This window comes from Ranitomeya imitator, chromosome 2, assembly GCF_032444005.1.
Source record: "Ranitomeya imitator isolate aRanImi1 chromosome 2, aRanImi1.pri, whole genome shotgun sequence".
Lineage (NCBI taxonomy): Eukaryota > Metazoa > Chordata > Amphibia > Anura > Dendrobatidae > Ranitomeya > Ranitomeya imitator.
In genome coordinates, this window is record NC_091283.1 from 460,452,847 (window position 1) to 460,473,866 (window position 21,020).

The window sequence follows — 21,020 nt, forward strand, 5'->3', positions numbered from 1 at the left end:
CCGCCCACCAAATGTGACCCCGCCCACCAAATGTGACCCTGAGTGGACCCGCCCACTAAATCGGACCGCGAGTGGCCCCGCCCACCAAATCAGACCCAGAGGTGCCCCGCCCACCAAATCGGACCCAGAGTGACCCCGCCCACCAAATCGGACCCAGAGTGACCCCGCCCACCAAATCGGACCCAGAGTGACCCCGCCCATTAAATGTGACCCAGAGTGACCCCGCCCACCAAATGTGACTCAGAGTGACCCCGCCCACCAAATGTGACCCAGAGTGACCCCGCCCACCAAATGTGACCCAGAGTGACCCCGCCCACCAAATGTGACCCAGAGTGACCCCGCCCACCAAATGTGACCCAGAATGACCCCGCCCACCAAATGTGACCCAGAGTGACCCCGCCCACCAAATGTGACCCAGAGTGACCCCGCCCACCAAATGTGACCCCGCCCACCAAATGTGACCCCGCCCACCAAATGTGACCCCGCCCACCAAATGTGACCCAGAGTGACCCCGCCCACCAAATGTGACCCAGAGTGACCCCGCCCACCAAATGTGACCCAGAGTGACCCCGCCCACCAAATCGGACCCAGAGTGACCCCGCCCACCAAATGTGACCCAGAGTGACCCCGCCCACCAAATGTGACCCAGAGTGACCCCGCCCACCAAATGTGACCCAGAGTGACCCCGCCCACCAAATGTGACCCAGAGTGACCCCGCCCACCAAAGGTGACCCAGAGTGACCCCGCCCACCAAATGTGACCCAAAATGACCCCGCCCACCAAATGTGACCCCGCCCACCAAATGTGACCCCGCCCACCAAATGTGACCCTGAGTGGCCCCGCCCACTAAATCGGACCGCGAGTGGCCCCGCCCACCAAATCGGACCCAGAGGTGCCCCGCCCACCAAATCGGACCCAGAGTGACCCCGCCCACCAAATCGGACCCAGAGTGACCCCGCCCACCAAATGTGACCCAGAGTGACCCCGCCCACCAAATGTGACTCAGAGTGACCCCGCCCACCAAATGTGACCCAGAGTGACCCCGCCCACCAAAAGTGACCCAGAGTGACCCCGCCCACCAAATGTGACCCAGAGTGACCCCGCCCACCAAATGTGACCCAGAGTGACCCCGCCCACCAAATGTGACCCCGCCCACCAAATGTGACCCAGAGTGACCCCGCCCACCAAATGTGACCCAGAGTGACCCCGCCCACCAAATGTGACCCAGAGTGACCCCGCCCACCAAATGTGACCCAGAGTGACCCCGCCCACCAAATGTGACCCCGCCCACCAAATGTGACCCAGAGTGACCCCGCCCACCAAATCGACCCAGAGTGACCCCGCCCACCAAATCAGACCCAGAGTGGCCCCGCCCACCAAATCGGACCCAGAGTGGCCCCGCCCACCAAATCAGCACCTGAGGGGCACCCAAGTGTGAAAGTCTTTCAGGGGCAGCCTGGGCACCATTCCAAAGCACTATCTGTAGTTCCTTCAGGAAATACCCATCTAGTATTATTATTGTAATCCGAACGTGGTAAACTTATTCAGTTTTTTCCGCAATTAATGCGGCCCGAACCGCTGCACGCACAGACTCCAGTGAGGTGTCATTTCGAAGCCAGCGTCCACGAGAGGTGTGCTAAGTATTTTTCGTGTTGATCCGATTTGTAGTTTTTTTAAAAATTGCATTTAAAAAAAAAAATTTCCCATAGGAAATAATGGCGAACTTTCCATTACCCACAACTTGACATTCCAAACATGGCAGCTATGCAAATGTGCGGTGTCCATTTTAGAACATGATAATTTATCAAATCAAATATCAGAATAAAGTGACTATGACACTCTCTTATCCTGTGTGTGAAAAGTAAGTGCACCCCGATCCCGTGTGTGAAAAGTGCACCGAGTGGCCCCGCCCCCCTTATCGGACCCCAAGTGACTCCGTCCCCCAAATCGGACCCCGAGTGACCCCGCCCCCCAAATTGGATCCCGAGTGACCCCACCCCCCAAATCGGACCCCGAGTGACCCCGCCCCCAAACCTGACCACGAGTGACCCCGCCCACCAAATTGGACCCAGAGTGACCCCGCCCACCAAATCTGACCCAGAGTGACCCCGCCCACCAAATCTGACCCAGAGTGACCCCGCCCACCAAATCTGACCCAGAGTGACCCCGCCCACCAAATCTGACCCAGAGTGGCCCCGCCCACCAAATCTGACCCAGAGTGGCCCCGCCCACCAAATCTGACCCAGAGGTGCCCCGCCCACCAAATCTGACCCAGAGGTGCCCCGCCCACCAAATCTGACCCAGAGGTGCCCCGCCCACCAAATCTGACCCAGAGGTGCCCCGCCCACCAAATCTGACCCAGAGGTGCCCCGCCCACCAAATCTGACCCAGAGGTGCCCCGCCCACCAAATCTGACCCAGAGGTGCCCCGCCCACCAAATCTGACCCAGAGGTGCCCCGCCCACCAAATCTGACCCAGAGGTGCCCCGCCCACCAAATCTGACCCAGAGGTGCCCCGCCCACCAAATCTGACCCAGAGGTGCCCCGCCCATAAAATCTGACCCAGAGGTTCCCCGCCCACTAAATCTGACCCAGAGGTGCCCCGCCCAACAAATCTGACCCAGAGGTGCCCCCCGCCCACCAAATCTGACCGAGGTGCCCCGCCCACCAAATCTGACCCAGAGGTGCTCTGCCCACCAAATCTGACCCAGAGGTGCCCCGCCCACCAAATCTGACCCAGAGGTGCCCCGCCCATAAAAACTGACCCAGAGGTTCCCCGCCCACTAAATATAACCCAGAGGTGCCCCGCCCACCAAATCTGACCCAGAGGTGCCCCGCCCACCAAATCTGACCCAGAGGTGCCCCGCCCACCAAATCTGACCCAGAGGTGCCCCGCCCACCAAATCTGACCCAGAGGTGCCCCGCCCATAAAAACTGACCCAGAGGTTCCCCGCCCACTAAATATAACCCAGAGGTGCCCCGCCCACCAAATCTGACCCAGAGGTGCCCCACCCACCAAATCTGACCCAGGTTCCCCGCCCACCAAATCTGACCCAGAGGTGCCCGCCCACCAAATCTGACCCAGAGGTGCTCTGCCCACCAAATCTGACCCAGAGTGGCCCCGCCCACCAAATCTGACCCAGAGTGGCCCCCCCACCAAATCGGACCCAGAGTGGTCCCGTCCACCAAATCGGACAGAGTGGCCCCGCCCACCAAATCATCCCCTGAGGGGCCCCGCCCACCAAACCAGCGCCTGAGGGGCACCCAAGTGTGAAAGTCTTGCAGGGGCAGCCTGGGCACCATTACAAAGCACTATCTGTAGTTCCTTCAGGAAATACCCATCTAGTTGATACATTGCAATTCTGTAACGTAGGAATCTGTAAAAAGTCTTGTAAATGATAAATAGCGGCTGTAAAAAACGGATTGAATATGGATTGCACAAGTGAGAAAAAAATTGTCCCAATTTTCTGGATGACAAGATGAACAATTTTTTTTATACCCCATGCAGGGCCGGACTGGGACTAAAATTCAGCCCTGGCATTAAAAGTTACACAGGCCCACTTGTCACATGGTGACTGTATATCTTTGTACACTTGTAGGTTACAAGGAGTGAGGGGAGAGTAACACAACTATCCAGGGGCGGATTATAATAGGGTCAATCTGGGCGGTAGCCCAGGGCCCAATGGTGCATGGGGGCCCTGGGCTACCGCTCAGATTGCCCGCCACCATCAGGGCATTACTGCCCTGACTGGCGTATGGGCCCGGTGGGCAGAGGGGGCCCGCATCGGGCCCCGTCTCATCTGCTCACTGGGCCCCTACCGGTGCTGCAGCAGTTAAACGCTATTGATGTGCGGGCGCGCGCCCGCACGTTAATAGTTAATAGCCGCCAGCCAATCGGAGGCTGGCAGCTGACATCAGCCACAGCGTACACATCGCCGGCGTCTGAGGGTGGTTATAAATGGTATAGTCTCTAACTGGGTCGCTGTGACCAGTGGGGTACCGCAGGGGTCAGTATTGGGACCTGTTCTCTTCAACATATTCATTAATGATCTGGTAGAAGGTTTACACAGTAAAATATCGATATTTGCAGATGATACAAAACTATGTAAAGCAGTTAATACAAGAGAAGATAGTATTCTGCTACAGATGGATCTGGATAAGTTGGAAACTTGGGCTGAAAGGTGGCAGATGAGGTTTAACAATGATAAATGTAAGGTTATACACATGGGAAGAGGGAATCAATATCACCATTACACACTGAACGGGAAACCACTGGGTAAATCTGACAGGGAGAAGGACTTGGGGATCCTAGTTAATGATAAACTTACCTGGAGCAGCCAGTGCCAGGCAGCAGCTGCCAAGGCAAACAGGATCATGGGGTGCATTAAAAGAGGTCTGGATACACATGATGAGAGCATTATACTGCCTCTGTACAAATCCCTAGTTAGACCGCACATGGAGTACTGTGTCCAGTTTTGGGCACCGGTGCTCAGGAAGGATATAATGGAACTAGAGAGAGTACAAAGGAGGGCAACAAAATTAATAAAGGGGATGGGAGAACTACAATACCCAGATAGATTAGCGAAATTAGGATTATTTAGTCTAGAAAAAAGACGACTGAGGGGCGATCAAATAACCATGTATAAGTATATAAGGGGACAATACAAATATCTCGCTGAGGATCTGTTTATACCAAGGAAGGTGACGGGCACAAGGGGGCATTCTTTGCGTCTGGAGGAGAGAAGGTTTTTCCACCAACATAGAAGAGGATTCTTTACTGTTCGGGCAGTGAGAATCTGGAATTGCTTGCCTGAGGAGGTGGTGATGGCGAACTCAGTCGAGGGGTTCAAGAGAGGCCTGGATGTCTTCCTGGAGCAGAACAATATTGTATCATACAATTATTAGGTTCTGTAGAAGGACGTAGATCTGGGGATTTATTATGATGGAATATAGGCTGAACTGGATGGACAAATGTCTTTTTTCGGCCTTACTAACTATGTTACTATGTTACTATGATGTCATTGTCAGTCGCCGGCAAGTGCGCGCTTCAGCTGCGAGGACAGAGCTTCGCCAAAGGAGCGCGGACAGGTGAGGAGAACTCACTTTTTTTATTGCGAACGGCAATCCGGATGGCCCAGGCCAGTATGCTGGACACTGGGGCAGAGATGCTGGACACACTGGGGGCAATATGCTGAAGACACTGGGGGCAGAGATGTTGGACACACTGGGGGCAATATGCTGGAAACACTGGGGGCAATATGCTGGACACACTGGGGGCAGAGATTCTGGACACACTGGGGGCAATATGCTGGACATACTGGGGGCAATATGCTGGACACACTGGGGGCAATATGCTGGACACACTGGGGGCAATATGCTGGACACACTGGGGCAGATTGCTGGACATACTGGGGGTAATATGCTGGAGACACTGAGGCAGAATGCTGGACAAACTGGGGGCAATATGCTGGACACACTGGGGGCAATATGCTGGAGAAACTGGGGCAGAATGCTGGACAAACTGGGGGCAATATGCTGGACACACTGGGGGATATGCTGGACACACTGGGGGGGCAAAATGCTGGACACACTGGGGGGCAATATGCTGGACACACTGGGGGGCAATATGCTGGACACTGGGGGCAATATGCTGGAGAAACTGGGGCAGAATGCTGGACAAACTGGGGGCAATATGCTGGACACACTGGGGGCAGGATGCTGGACACACTGGGTGCAATATGCTGGACACACTGGGGGCAATATGCTGGACACACTAGGGGCAATATGCTGGAGACACTGGGTTGGAATACTGGACACACTGGGGGAAATATGCTGGACACACTGGGGGCAGAATGCTGGAGACACTGGGGGCAATATGCTGCAGACACTGGGGGCAATATGCTGGACACACTGGGGGCATATTGCTGGACACACTGGGGGCAATATGCTGGAGACACAGGGGCAATATGCTGGAGACACTGGGGGCAGGATGCTGGAGACATTGGAGGCAGAATGCTGGACACACTGGGGGCAGAATGCTGGACAAACTGTGGGCAATATGCTGGAGACACTGGGGCAGATTGCTGGACACACTGGGGGCAATATGCTGGACACACTGGGGGCAATATGTTGGACACACTGGGGCCAGGATGCTGGACACACTGGGGGCAGGATGCTGGACACACTGGGGGCAGGATGCTGGACACACTGGGGGCAGGATGCTGGACACACTGGGGGCAGGATGCTGGACACATTGGGGCAGATATGCTGGACACACTGGGGGCAGAGATGCTGGACACTGGGGGCAGAGATGCTGGACACTGGGGGCAGAGATGCTGGACACTGGGGGCACAGATGCTGGACACTGGGGGCACAGATGCTGGACACTGGGGGCACAGATGCTGGACACTGGGGGCACAGATGCTGGACACACTGGGCGCAGGACTTGAGACATGGGCAGAATGTAGATACAGGGCATGATTGGAGACAGGGGGCAGAATGAAAGACATGGGGTAGGATGGATATGATGGAGACAGATGGGGTAGGATGGGGAGATCATATGGGGCAGAATGGATACTCATGAGGCCAGGATGGGAGAACAAATGGCTGGAGCAGGAATGAGATACACAGGGGCCAGGATGGGGAATATTATTACCATAGGGGCTAATTAAGGGATATTTATTACTGCAGTGATGTATTTATTTTATTTTTTGAGGACACTGTTTTAAATGGAGGGGGCGGTCGCTGAGCTCGGCGACTGTGAAGAGCAGTACTGTTACTACTGTCACCGCTCTTCAGAGTCGCTGGGTCTCTCCAGGTCCGGGCTAGTAGTGGGGGTGTCTGATAGACACCTGTTATGTTTGCTAATGACAGGTGTTATGAAGGCAATCCAGAAACACAGTGTGCTTAGCGATCAGAGCGCACACAGTGATCTGACAAATACCCAAAAATACAAGAACGAGCTCTGAGACGTGGAAACTCTGTAGACTGCACACCTGATCCTATCCTAAACACAACTAAAAGCGGCTGTGGATTGCGCCTAACAACTACCTAGGCAACTCGGCACAGCCTAAGAAACTAGCTAGCCTGAAGATAGAAAAATAGGCCTGACTTGCCCCAGAGAAATTCCCCAAAGGAAAAGGCAGCCCCCCACATATAATGACTGTGAGTAAGATGAAAAGACAAAACGTAGGGATGAAATAGATTCAGCAAAGTGGGGCCCGATATTCTAGGACAGAGCGAGGACAGTAAAGCGAACTTTGCAGTCTACAAAAAACCCTAAAGCAAAACCACGCAAAGGGGGCAAAAAAAACCCCACCGTGCCGAACTAACGGCACGGCGGTACACCCTTTGCGTCTCAGAGCTTCCAGCAAAACAAAAGACAAGCTGGACAGAAAAAAAGCAACAAAAAAGCAAAAAGCACTTAGCTATACAGAGCAGCAGGTCACAGGAACAATCAGGAGAAGCTCAGATCCAACACTGAAACATTGACAAGGAGCAAGGATAGCAGCATCAGGCGGAGTTAAGTAATGAAGCAGTTAACGAGCTCACCAGAACACCTGAGGGAGGAAGCTCAGAAGCTGCAGTACCACTTGTGACCACAGGAGTGAATTCAGCCACAGAATTCACAACAGTACCCCCCCCTTGAGGAGGGGTCACCGAACCCTCACCAGAGCCCCCAGGCCGACCAGGATGAGCCGCATGAAAGGCACGAACAAGATCGGAAGCATGAACATCAGAGGCAAAAACCCAGGAATTATCTTCCTGAGCATAACCCTTCCATTTAACCAGATACTGGAGTTTCCGTCTAGAAACACGAGAATCCAAAATCTTCTCCACAATATACTCCAATTCCCCCTCCACCAAAACCGGGGCAGGAGGCTCAACAGATGGAACCATAGGTGCCACGTATCTCCGCAACAACGACCTATGGAATACATTATGTATGGAAAAGGAGTCTGGGAGGGTCAAACGAAAAGACACAGGATTGAGAACCTCAGAAATCCTATACGGACCAATAAAACGAGGTTTAAATTTAGGAGAGGAAACCTTCATAGGAATATGACGAGAAAATAACCAAACCAGATCCCCAACACGAAGTCGGGGACCCACACGGCGTCTGCGATTAGCGAAAAGTTGAGCTTTCTCCTGGGACAAGATCAAATTGTCCACTACCTGAGTCCAGATCTGCTGCAACCTATCCACCACAGAATCCACACCAGGACAGTCCGAAGACTCAACCTGTCCTGAAGAGAAACGAGGATGGAACCCAGAATTGCAAAAAAATGGAAAAACCAAGGTAGCCGAGCTGGCCCGATTATTAAGGGCGAACTCAGCCAACGGCAAAAAGGACACCCAATCATCCTGGTCTGCAGAAACAAAACATCTCAGATATGTTTCCAAGGTCTGATTGGTTCGTTCGGTCTGGCCATTAGTCTGAGGATGGAAAGCCGAGGAAAAGGATAGGTCAATGCCCATCCTACCACAAAAGGCTCGCCAAAACCTTGAAACAAACTGGGAACCTCTGTCAGAAACAATATTCTCAGGAATGCCATGCAACCGAACCACATGCTGAAAGAACAAAGGTACCAAATCAGAGGAGGAAGGCAATTTAGCCAAGGGCACCAGATGGACCATTTTAGAAAAGCGATCACAGACCACCCAAATGACTAACATCTTTTGAGAAACGGGAAGGTCAGAAATGAAATCCATCGAAATATGTGTCCAAGGCCTCTTTGGGACCGGCAAGGGCAAAAGCAACCCACTGGCACGAGAACAGCAGGGCTTAGCCCTAGCACAAATCCCACAGGACTGCACAAAAGTACGTACATCCCGTGACAGAGATGGCCACCAGAAGGATCTAGCCACTAACTCTCTGGTACCAAAGATTCCAGGATGACCAGCCAACACCGAACAATGAAGTTCAGAGATAAGTTTATTAGTCCACCTATCAGGGACGAACAGTTTCTCTGCTGGACAACGATCAGGTTTATTCGCCTGAAATTTTTGCAGCACCCGCCGCAAATCAGGGGAGATGGCAGACACAATGACTCCTTCCTTGAGGATACCCGCTGGCTAAGATAAACCCGGAGAGTCGGGCACAAAACTCCTAGACAGAGCATCCGCCTTCACATTTTTAGAGCCCGGAAGGTACGAAATCACAAAGTCGAAGCGGGCAAAAAATAACGACCAACGGGCCTGTCTAGGATTCAAGCGCTTGGCAGACTCGAGATAAGTCAAGTTCTTATGATCAGTCAATACCACCACGCGATGCTTAGCTCCTTCAAGCCAATGACGCCACTCCTCGAATGCCCACTTCATGGCCAGCAACTCTCGATTGCCCACATCATAATTACGCTCAGCGGGCGAAAACTTCCTGGAAAAGAAAGCACATGGTTTCATCACTGAGCAATCAGAACCTCTCTGTGACAAAACCGCCCCTGCTCCAATCTCAGAAGCATCAACCTCGACCTGGAACGGAAGAGAAACATCTGGCTGACACAACACAGGGGCAGAACAAAAACGACGCTTCAACTCCTGAAAAGCTTCCACAGCAGCAGAAGACCAATTAACCAAATCAGCACCCTTCTTGGTCAAATCGGTCAATGGTTTGGCAATGCTAGAAAAATTACAGATGAAGCGACGATAAAAATTAGCAAAGCCCAGGAACTTTTGCAGACTTTTCAGAGATGTCGGCTGAATCCAATCCTGGATGGCTTGGACCTTAACTGGATCCATCTCGATAGTAGAAGGGGTAAAGATGAACCCCAAAAATGAAACTTTCTGCACACCGAAGAGACACTTTGATCCCTTCACAAACAAAGAGTTAGCACGCAGGACCTGAAAAACCATTCTGACCTGCTTCACATGAGACTCCCAATCATCTGAGAAGATCAAAATGTCATCCAAGTAAACAATCAGGAATTTATCCAGATACTCACGGAAGATGTCATGCATAAAAGACTGAAACACAGATGGAGCATTGGCAAGTCCGAACGGCATCACTAGATACTCAAAATGACCCTCCGGCGTATTGAATGCAGTTTTCCATTCATCTCCTTGCCTGATTCTCACCAGATTATACGCACCACGAAGATCTATCTTAGTGAACCAACTAGCCCCCTTAATCCGAGCAAACAAGTCAGATAACAATGGCAAGGGATACTGAAATTTAACAGTGATCTTATTAAGAAGGCGGTAATCAATACACGGTCTCAGCGAACCATCCTTCTTGGCTACAAAGAAGAACCCTGCTCCCAGTGGTGATGACGATGGGTGAATATGTCCCTTCTCCAGGGATTCCTTCACATAACTGCGCATAGCGGCGTGTTCGGGCACGGATAAATTAAATAATCGACCTTTAGGGAATTTACTACCAGGAATCAAATTGATAGCACAATCACAATCCCTATGCGGAGGTAGAGCATCGGACTTGGGCTCTTCAAATACATCCTGATAATCAGACAAGAACTCTGGGACCTCAGAAGGGGTGGATGACGAAATCGACAAAAATGGAACATCACCATGTACCCCCTGACAACCCCAGCTGGATACCGACATGGAATTCCAATCCAATACTGGATTATGGGTTTGTAGCCATGGCAACCCCAACACGACCACATCATGCAGATTATGCAACACCAGAAAGCGAATAACTTCCTGATGTGCAGGAGCCATGCACATGGTCAGCTGGGCCCAGTATTGAGGTTTATTCTTGGCCAAAGGTGTAGCATCAATTCCTCTCAATGGAATAGGACACCGCAAAGGCTCCAAGAAAAACCCACAACGTTTAGCATAATCCAAATCCATCAGATTCAGGGCAGCGCCCGAATCCACAAACGCCATGACAGAAAACGACGACAAAGAGCATATCAAGGTAATGGACAGAAGGAATTTGGACTGTACAGTACCAATGACGGCAGACCTAGCGGACCGCTTAGTGCGCTTAGGACAATCAGAAATAGCATGAGTGGAATCACCACAGTAGAAACACAGACCATTCAGACGTCTGTATTCCTGCCGTTCAACTCTAGTCATAGTCCTATCGCACTGCATAGGCTCAGGTTTAACCTCAGGCAGTACCGCCAAATGGTGCACAGATTTACGCTCGCGCAAGCGTCGACCGATCTGAATGGCCAAAGACAAAGACTCATTCAAACCAGCAGGCATAGGAAATCCCACCATGACATCCTTAAGAGCCTCAGAGAGACCCTTTCTGAACAAAGCTGCCAGCGCAGATTCATTCCACTGAGTGAGTACTGACCATTTCCTAAATTTCTGACAATATACTTCTATATCATCCTGACCCTGGCACAAAGCCAGCAAATTTTTCTCAGCCTGATCCACTGAATTAGGCTCATCGTACAGCAATCCGAGCGCCAGGAAAAACGCATCGACACTACTCAATGCAGGGTCTCCTGGCGCAAGAGAAAATGCCCAGTCTTGAGGGTCGCCGCGCAAAAAAGAAATAATAATCAAAACCTGTTGAATAGGATTACCAGAAGAATGAGGTTTCAAGGCCAGAAATAGCTTACAATTATTTTTGAAACTTAGAAACTTAGTTCTATCTCCAAAAAACAAATCAGGAATAGGAATTCTTGGTTCTAACATAGATTTCTGATCAATAGTATCTTGAATTTTTTGTACATTTATAACGAGATTATCCATTGAAGAGCACAGACCCTGAATATCCATGTCCACACCTGTGTCCAGAATCACCCAAATGTCTAGGGGGAAAAAAAAAAAGTGAACACAGAGCAGAAAAAAAAAAAAAAAATGATGTCAGAACTTTTTCTTTCCCTCTATTGAGAATCATTAGTTAGGCTCCTTGTACTGTTATGTTTGCTAATGACAGGTGTTATGAAGGCAATCCAGAAACACAGTGTGCTTAGCGATCAGAGCGCACACAGTGATCTGACAAATACCCAAAAATACAAGAACGAGCTCTGAGACGTGGAAACTCTGTAGACTGCACACCTGATCCTATCCTAAACACAACTAAAAGCGGCTGTGGATTGCGCCTAACAACTACCTAGGCAACTCGGCACAGCCTAAGAAACTAGCTAGCCTGAAGATAGAAAAATAGGCCTGACTTGCCCCAGAGAAATTCCCCAAAGGAAAAGGCAGCCCCCCACATATAATGACTGTGAGTAAGATGAAAAGACAAAACGTAGGGATGAAATAGATTCAGCAAAGTGGGGCCCGATATTCTAGGACAGAGCGAGGACAGTAAAGCGAACTTTGCAGTCTACAAAAAACCCTAAAGCAAAACCACGCAAAGGGGGCAAAAAAAAACCCACCGTGCCGAACTAACGGCACGGCGGTACACCCTTTGCGTCTCAGAGCTTCCAGCAAAACAAAAGACAAGCTGGACAGAAAAAAAGCAACAAAATAGCAAAAAGCACTTAGCTATACAGAGCAGCAGGTCACAGGAACAATCAGGAGAAGCTCAGATCCAACACTGAAACATTGACAAGGAGCAAGGATAGCAGCATCAGGCGGAGTTAAGTAATGAAGCAGTTAACGAGCTCACCAGAACACCTGAGGGAGGAAGCTCAGAAGCTGCAGTACCACTTGTGACCACAGGAGTGAATTCAGCCACAGAATTCACAACAGACACCTCTCCATTACTTACACCAGGGATTGATAGCAGCTGACATTACGCAGCTGACATCAACCCTAAAAATCATTACACATCCCAGAATTAAATGCTCTGGTGGCTGGGAAAAGCAGTAGAGTTAGCGCTCTTCCTAGGCGTCGGGTGCCAACTACAACTGTCATCATCCTTGCCTGGTCTCCCTGCGAAGCATTTCTGCTGTATTTACATGCGTTAATCTCAGGCCACTAAACAAGTGTGATCGACAATACTGAAGTCGTTCGCTTGTTTCCCGGCCTCTTTACACCAACTGAGAAAGAATGAAGGGAACAGAACAATCACAATTAGATCAATCTGTCCCCATACAGTGTCATGTTATCAGCAACACATCTACAGTTTACACAAGCGATGTGCTGCTTAGAACAAGGATTTCTGTGCCCACATACACAATCCAATCACTTGATGAATAGGCAGCATTTTGCTTGTTTAGTATAATACACCCCATAGTCCTCCCTATATTATAATATGCACCTCAGTCCTCCATATAGTATAATACACTCCTCAGTCCTCCATATAGTATAATACACTCCCCATAGTCCTCCATATAGTATAATACACTCTTGATAGTCCTGCATATATTAAAATACACTGCAATTCCTCCATATAGTATAATACACTCCTCAGTCCTCCATATAGTATAATGTACTGCCACAGTCCTCCATATAGTATAATACACTCCTCAGTCCTCCAAATAGTATAATACATTCCTCATAGTGCTCCATATAGTATAATGCCCCGCCATTGTCATCCATGTAGTACAATTCACTTCCCTTAGTATAATGCACCCCATAGTTCTTCATATATTATAATGTATTCCCCAGAGTCCTCGATACAGTATAATGCAGCCCATATATAGTATAATGATGCCACCCCAGAGAATATATTGTAGCCCCCTGAGAATAATGTAACCCCCAGAGAATATAATGCAGCCCCCCTCATATAGTGTAATGCAGCCCCTACATATATAATATATGGTAGCCCCCTCATAGAGCATAATGCAGCCTCCCACAGAATATAATGTAGCCCCTCCATAGAATATAATACAGCACCCCATAAAATGTAATGCAGCCCACCTTCCCATAGAATATAATACAGCCCCCATAGAATGTAATACAGCTCCCATATAATGTAATACAGCCTTCCCCCATAAAATGTAATACAGCCCCCCATAGAATGTAATGCAGTCAGCCCCCATAGAATGTAATGCAGCCAGCCCCCATAGAATGTAATGCAGCCAGCCCCATAGAATGTAATGCAGCACAGCCCCCATAGAATGTAATGCAGCCAGCCCCCATAGAATGTAATGCAGCACAGCCCTCATAGAATGTAATGCAGCCCCCCATAGAATGTAATGCAGCCAGCCCCCATAGAATGTAATACAGCCCCCCAATAGCCCCACAATCCAGTTATCACTCATTGATATATTTAAAAAAAACAAAACACTCTCCTCACCCCTCCTCGTGCCAGCGCTGCTCCCGGCTACTGGTCTCAGCAGCTGCAGTCTGCCCGTCCGACACACAGCAGGTGCACGATGATGTGACATCCTCACGCACCCACAGTGTCAGCGCAAGGCAGAGCGAGGAATGATGGGAGAGGGAGCAACAGCAGACGCTGTCTCCTCCATCATTGCATTCAACTGTACCGGCGTCATAGATGCTGGTATAGTTGAATTTGGCGGCGCTGGCGGGGTGAGTCAGCGTCGGGGGGGAGTCGGCGCTGGCGAGCGGCCCACGACTGCCATCAGCACTTCCGGCATTTGCCAGAAATGCCCGATGGCCAGTCCGGCCCTGCCCTTGTGTGAACTTACCCTTTTAGATAGTAGCAGTGAGGGGATAGTATACAGATATACACAGTGTAGTTTGAGGAGAAAGCATCAATATCAAATCACTCACCTGCACTGTCCCATGGAGTATCATTAGTCCCATGAGTTAGGAGTAGTTAAAGATCTGCTACACCCAGTAATAAGAGTGTGGGACTTTAGCTTGTTCTGGGACTTATGGCAAAAGGCGGGGTGCCAAGTTACTCAGACAGGAGCCATTTTGATCATGAGGAATATCCATCGCAGTCAGAGGCGTATGAGTTCCCTGTGTGTCCGATGATGAGACGGTTACCCATGAAACTCAGATTCCTCAGTTGGGCATTTCTTGGGGAAATTTTGGGACCACTCAAATGCAGGATCTTACGTTAAAAGGGGAATTTGACAATGTGACTGTGATAATTGGGGATGTTCAAGAGGCGGGGGCTGACACCAGGTTTCCTTATTTCATGGTAAATGAGGAGCTGCTATATCGGGTCACTAAACTGAGGGGGGAAGTAATAGAGCAGCTGTTAGTACAAGGTCCCTATAGGCGTAAAGTACTAGACCTGACACATTCTCATGTCTTAGGTGGGCATCTGGTTGCAGACAAAACTCAAGAGTGGGTCCTTCAGAGGTTCTACTGGCCTGGATGTCACTGAGAGATTGTTAATTATTGCTGATCCTGGCCTACCTGTTAGCTAACTACTTCCGCAATCCCCTAGTGCTGTTGCCCATTATAGAAATCCCATTTGACTGGATTGCCATGGACCTTGTTGGTCCCTTAATTAATTAATCCACCAGGGGGCACCAATGCATAATGGTGAAGGACTATGCAACACAGTACCCGGAGGCAGTACCACTGTGAAACTCCTCCGCTAGTAGTATAGCCCAAGAGCTAGTCTATATTTTTCCCCGGATGGGCCTACCTATGAAGATCCTGATGGAGCAAGGAACTCCTTTCATGTCCAATGTGATGACGGAGTTGTGTAAAGCTCTCCAGATTACACAACTCAGGATGTCAGTGTACAAGCTACAAACGAACCACCTAGTGAAGACCTTGAAGTGCGTGCTTAAGAAGGTCATGTAGAAGGATGGCTGAGACTTCTTGCTGTTCTCTATTAGGGAATTCCCACAGGCCTCTAAGGAGTTCTCACTGTTTGAGCTCCTTTAAGGTTGACATGATCAGGGACTTATGGATATTGAGAAGGCGACTTGGGAAGCAGAGGTTACACCACATTGAAGCATCATCGAGCATGTGGCCGAGATGCAGGACAGGATTGCGAGAGTGACTCAGATTGTGAAGGACAGCCTCCTTCAAGCACAATAAGCCCAGGTCAGCGAAGCTGAGACAGTTTAGCCCTAGAGTCTGGGTATTGGTGCCCATGGTCGAAAGTAAATTTCTGGACAAGTGGCAGAGGCCGTACAAACTGGTCGAAAAGCTAAGTGACTTCAACTACAAGGTCCACCAGTCAGGAAGAAAAGAAAAACTCTACCAGGTGTACCACATCAACCTGCTTAAACCGTGGTGAGACAGGGAACCAGTGGAAGCTACATGCTTGGGGGCCAATCCTGAAGCCATGGTCGAGGATACCACAGTTGCAGAGTCACCGGCCCAGAAACAACAGTGCTGAGAGCAGCTTCACCAGAACCGGGACCTGTTTTTGGAGTTGCCATGATGTACACAAGTTGTTAAGCATGAAATCCTGATGGAACCACATATGTGGGTGAACCAAAAGCAGCATCGAATTCCCGAATCTCACTGCGAGGTAACTTCGAAGGAGGTAAGAATGTTGACCCTGGGCATTATCGAGGAGTCAAAGAGCGGTTGGTCCAGACCCACTGACCTGGTGCCAAAGCCTGATGGAGAATGGCATTTCTGTAACGATTATAGGAAGCTAAATGAGGTGTCCAAAGTCGGCACATATCCGATGCTCTGCATCGATTAACTCATTGAAAGGATAGGGTCAGCCAGATACATTACGACTCTGGACCTAACAAAAGGGTACTGGCAAATCCACCTGTCCCGAAGTGCTAAGGAGAAGACAGCCCTCTCTACACCTGACAGTTGCTTCCAGTATACCAGGATGCTGTTCGGGCTGCAGGGGACCGCAGCTACCTTCCAGTGGGTCATGGACCGGATCCCAGCCGTATTTATTTTGATGGTATTTTAACTGTTTTTTGCTGTACTTTAATAAACCAGCAAAAGATTCAAATGAGAAACGTTACTTTATTTACCTCCATGAGCAGCCGAGTGAGTCTTCCATGGTACAAATAATATTTTGCCACCAAAGATGTTCACAATCTTTGAATTTCCACCCTTCAAAACTCTCTCACTGTTGACAGGCAGAAGTCCCTAATCAGACCTATTCTACACAGTAAATACAAATGTCAATGAGATCCCTCTCTACAAGTGTGAACAGTTCAATCCAGTTCTACAATTGTTGTGTGTTATGTCCTTACTTTGATTGTACTTCATTGCTTATCCAAATGCTGATACATTGCTTCTCCTTTAGCCTAGGGTCAAACAACCTTTTTGGTCTAATCCGAGAAATTGTTCCAATTATGCTAATCACATTCCAATCAGAGTGTGATCACATTTTTTTCGAAGGTGGAGAAAAAAAAGTTTCTCCACATTGCCACTTTTGTCAGTCCATCAAAATTGGACCGCACTCTGATGTTATCTGGAGTGCCCGCCAGGGCCGTGGTGTACTTAGTACTGGGCCGGTTCTTAAAGGGGATGTGTCATGGCAGCAGTGACCCGGTCCATGGCCCTGAGTGTCCAAGTTAAAGGGAAGGTTTTTAACCCCTTCACGACATGCGCCGTACTAGTACTGCGCATGCCGTGTCACCCCCTTTGATGTGGGCTCTGGCGGTGAGCCCACATCAAAGTCGCGACATGTCAGCTGTTTTGTACAGCTGACATGTGCGCGCAATAGCGGCGGGTGAAATCGCTATTCACCCGCTGCTATTAACCTGTTAAATGCCGCTGTCAAACACAGACAGCGGCATTTAACTACCGTATCCGGCCGGGCGGCCGGAAATGACGTCATCGCCGACCCCCGTCACATGATCGGGGGTCGGCGATGCATCAGGAAGGTAACCATAGAGGTCCTCGAGACCTCTATGGTTACTGATGCAGGCCTGCTGTGAGCGCCCCCCTGTGGTCAGCGCTCACAGCACACCTGCATTTCAGCTACATAGCAGCGATCTGATGATCGCTGCTATGTAGCAGAGCCGATCAGGCTATGCCAGCTTCTAGCCTCCCATGGAGGCTATTGAAGCATGGCACAAGTAAAAAAAAAATATTTTTAAAAATATGAAAAAAATATAAAAAATATAAAAGTTTAAATCACCCCCATTTCGCACCATCCTAAATAAAACAATAAAAAAAAAATCAAACATACACATATTTGGTATCGCCGTGTTCAGAATCGCCCGATCTATCAATTAAAAAAAAGCATTAACCTGATCGCTAAACGGCGTAGCGAGAAAAAAATCAGAAACGCCAGAATTACATTTTTTTTGGTCGCCGCGACATTGCATTAAAATGCAATAACGGGCGATCAAAAGAACGTATCTGCGCAAAAATGGTATCATTAAAAACATCAGCTCGGCACGCAAAAAATAAGCCCTCACCCGACCCCAGATCACGAAAAATGGAGACGCTACAGGTATCGGAAAATGGCACTTTTTTTTTTTTTTTTTTAGTAAAGTTTGGAATTTTTTTTCACCACTTAGATAAAAAATAACCTAGTCATGTTAGGTGTCTATGAACTCGAAATGACCTGGAGAATCATAATGGCAGGTTAGTTTTAGCATTTAGTGAACCTAGCAAAAAAGCCAAACAAAAAACAAGTGTGGGATTGCACTTTTTTTGCAATTTCACCGCACTTGGAATTTTTTTCCCGTTTTCTAGTACACGACATGGTAAAACCAATGGTGTCGTTCAAAAGTACAACTTGTTCCGCAAAAAATAAGCCCTCACATGACCATATTGATGGAAAAATAAAAAAGTTATGGCTCAGGGAAGGAGGGAAGTGAAAAACGAAAACGCAAAAATGAAAAAGGGCCGCGACTTGAAGGGGTTAAAGGGGTTGTTTTGGATGAAGAATTTTCGGGACGCCACCTGTGGTATTCGGTCAGGGATGACCAACGCTGCTTAAAGGGGTCCACTAGGGATGATATTACTGCAGCAGGGATGGTATGGCTTCCCACAGGTGAAGCTTGATCCCCAGGGCTCCCGATGTAGTGGGTAAAGATGACAGATGGTGTAGTGCCGGAAAGAATCGGAGGACACAAAGTTGCAGTCTCTTTACCTTTACTGGTAGTATGCAGCCACAGCTCCAGGGTATGGATCACAGGTGAGATGAGGTTTGGCAAGCCTGGAAGCGATTCGGAATCTCCCTAGCCAGGTGGGGTTGGAAGCCTTCCTTACTGCTCTGTGTTGTAGTTCCTTGCTGCCTAAGGCTTCAGACAAGGTCCTTACTTTCTCTCTGTCCTATTAATAGGACAATATCCATATGGCAGGCAACTCGAGCCTTTTTACAGGTGTCCCTACTCGGGGCGACTCTGGGCTCTATATGCTGCTGTGCCTTCGGATGTAATGGTGGACAGGCGACTTGAAATTTCCTGCCCGCCAGTTTCTGCTGTGGAGCATACAGTTATCCCCACAACCTTGGAATTCCGGACTCCGGTTTCTTGCACTGATTCTGGAGTGAGCCCAGTCGCAGCTCCACTCCCAGTATCTTTCCTCTCCTTTGCCTCTTCGCCCCTCACAGTCTCCTACAGACTGCTCTGTCAGGAGCTGCAGAACCTCATGTCTGCAGCTCTTCTCTTGACTGAACTCCCTCTGTCCCTGTCTCTCACAGACTGCTCCTAACTCCTACTCCAGTCAGAATCTATAGGAAAGCTCCCCTGAATCCGGGTCTCAAGCTCCCCCTTCTAGCCTGGAGGCAGAACAGTGTTGCATGCTACCTGTTAAAGGGATCTTCCTCACTTCCAAGCATGGCATCACTCTACCCGAGAGGAAGGCAATACCACTGTAACAACCGGAATCCTGAGGTGTCACATATCCATGTGTGGTCAGATGATTTCCAAGCGCCATCCAATTCTTGGAGGCAAAAGGTGTATGCTGGAAAAAAATCGGACATGTGCACGACCCCTTAGTATAACATGGGTACAAATGCAATCCTTCAAAACGACGGATAGCACTCATCCAATTTTTACAGTCGTGTGTACGTGCCGTTACATTAATTGGTGATGCATGTCCCACAGCAGAAGGTCTTAGAGCATCTAGTCACTGATGGCTAGATCCAGTAGATCTACCAGCAAAACCTCTGCAACATAGCCTCTAGGTTTGCTTGGAGAACGATTCTTGGGGAATGCTCTGACTTTTGATGTTCATGTTGTAGCTGATTAGATCTATCTTTGAAGGTTTTCATTGCCCTTTTTTATCTTTTTGACTGTTCATTTCAGTTAAACTATGAGAAATCTAGAGTCAGTGATTAAGGCACTCTATATGATGGGAGAAGCTGGAATAGCAGAATATTATAGAGCAGCTTTTCACATGAGTGTTTTTTACATTCCCCAGATGCTGCAGACAGGATTGAAATAGCTGCCTGGTGCTTCTTCTGCTTGTTTGACAGCAGCCTCCAATGAATTACCGCAGAAACTCAGCACAGTATAAAAAGCAGGTATATGGGTGACATTACACCATTTAGTGAATAGGAACCATTCCTATACACAGTGCACAATGCGAGCAGCAGAGGCCATACTGACACGTGAGCCTTATTGACTACAATCGTCTATCTAATGATTCTTCCGGCTGCTCTTAATAGGATTCCCAATAAGGTACACTGTCTTCCCTGCAAGCTATCAATAAATCTTCATTTACTTCGAAGGGAGCTCAATGTGTGCAAATATATCATTAAATAGATAAGAAACATGAGCAAAACATTTCTCCCAAAAACTCCTAACCATAACAGACTGACTACTGGACTGTAAAATGCAGGTGGGGTTTGAAGGTATCATCATAAAATTTCCAGTCTAGCTCATGCCCAACTAATAGTAGATATACTCATAATATATTCTTGCCACTGCTCACCTTGACCACAGTAACGATGCCCTCGTTGGTAACAGGGTCTGTTTTTACCGTGAAGTGACCAGCAGGATCGCCACTAATGATGTTATATATGGCATTCCAGTTGGGAGTGTACGGCTGGTCTCGATCCACTACTGTCAGATTGGTTACGACAACATCAATTCGGTTCTCTGGCACCTCTCCAGTGAACTGTGGGTGGAAATAACACATTAAGAGTAATTTCTGCATAAAATACTACGGTCTAGGCTTAATATAGGCTGGGAGTCATGGCCGTAATCCAGGTGCTACAATGTGCCTGCATCACAGACATTTGATTTTCCGTCAACCAACAACTCCCTACTTAAATTACATGAAAAGGAACCTGTCAGGTCCGATAACAATAATAGAAGTGCCCAGTTGCTGTACTTGTACTGAAAGTGCGGCACTTGGGAGAATGCTGGCTTTCACTCATATAGTCATGTCGAAGTG

The 21,020-nt window shown here is 48.9% G+C and overlaps 1 protein-coding gene across 2 annotated transcripts in view; it reads right to left on the minus strand.

Annotated features, from left to right (window-relative positions):
* The window catches only part of CDH4 (cadherin 4), a 1,112,924-nt gene that overhangs the window by 42,391 nt on the left and 1,049,513 nt on the right, over positions 1-21,020 (minus strand). For both annotated transcript variants that reach the window (XM_069751205.1, XM_069751206.1), the window contains one exon: positions 20,556-20,741. In XM_069751205.1, the coding sequence (XP_069607306.1) occupies positions 20,556-20,741 (186 nt within the window). The remainder of the gene's footprint in view (positions 1-20,555; positions 20,742-21,020) is intronic.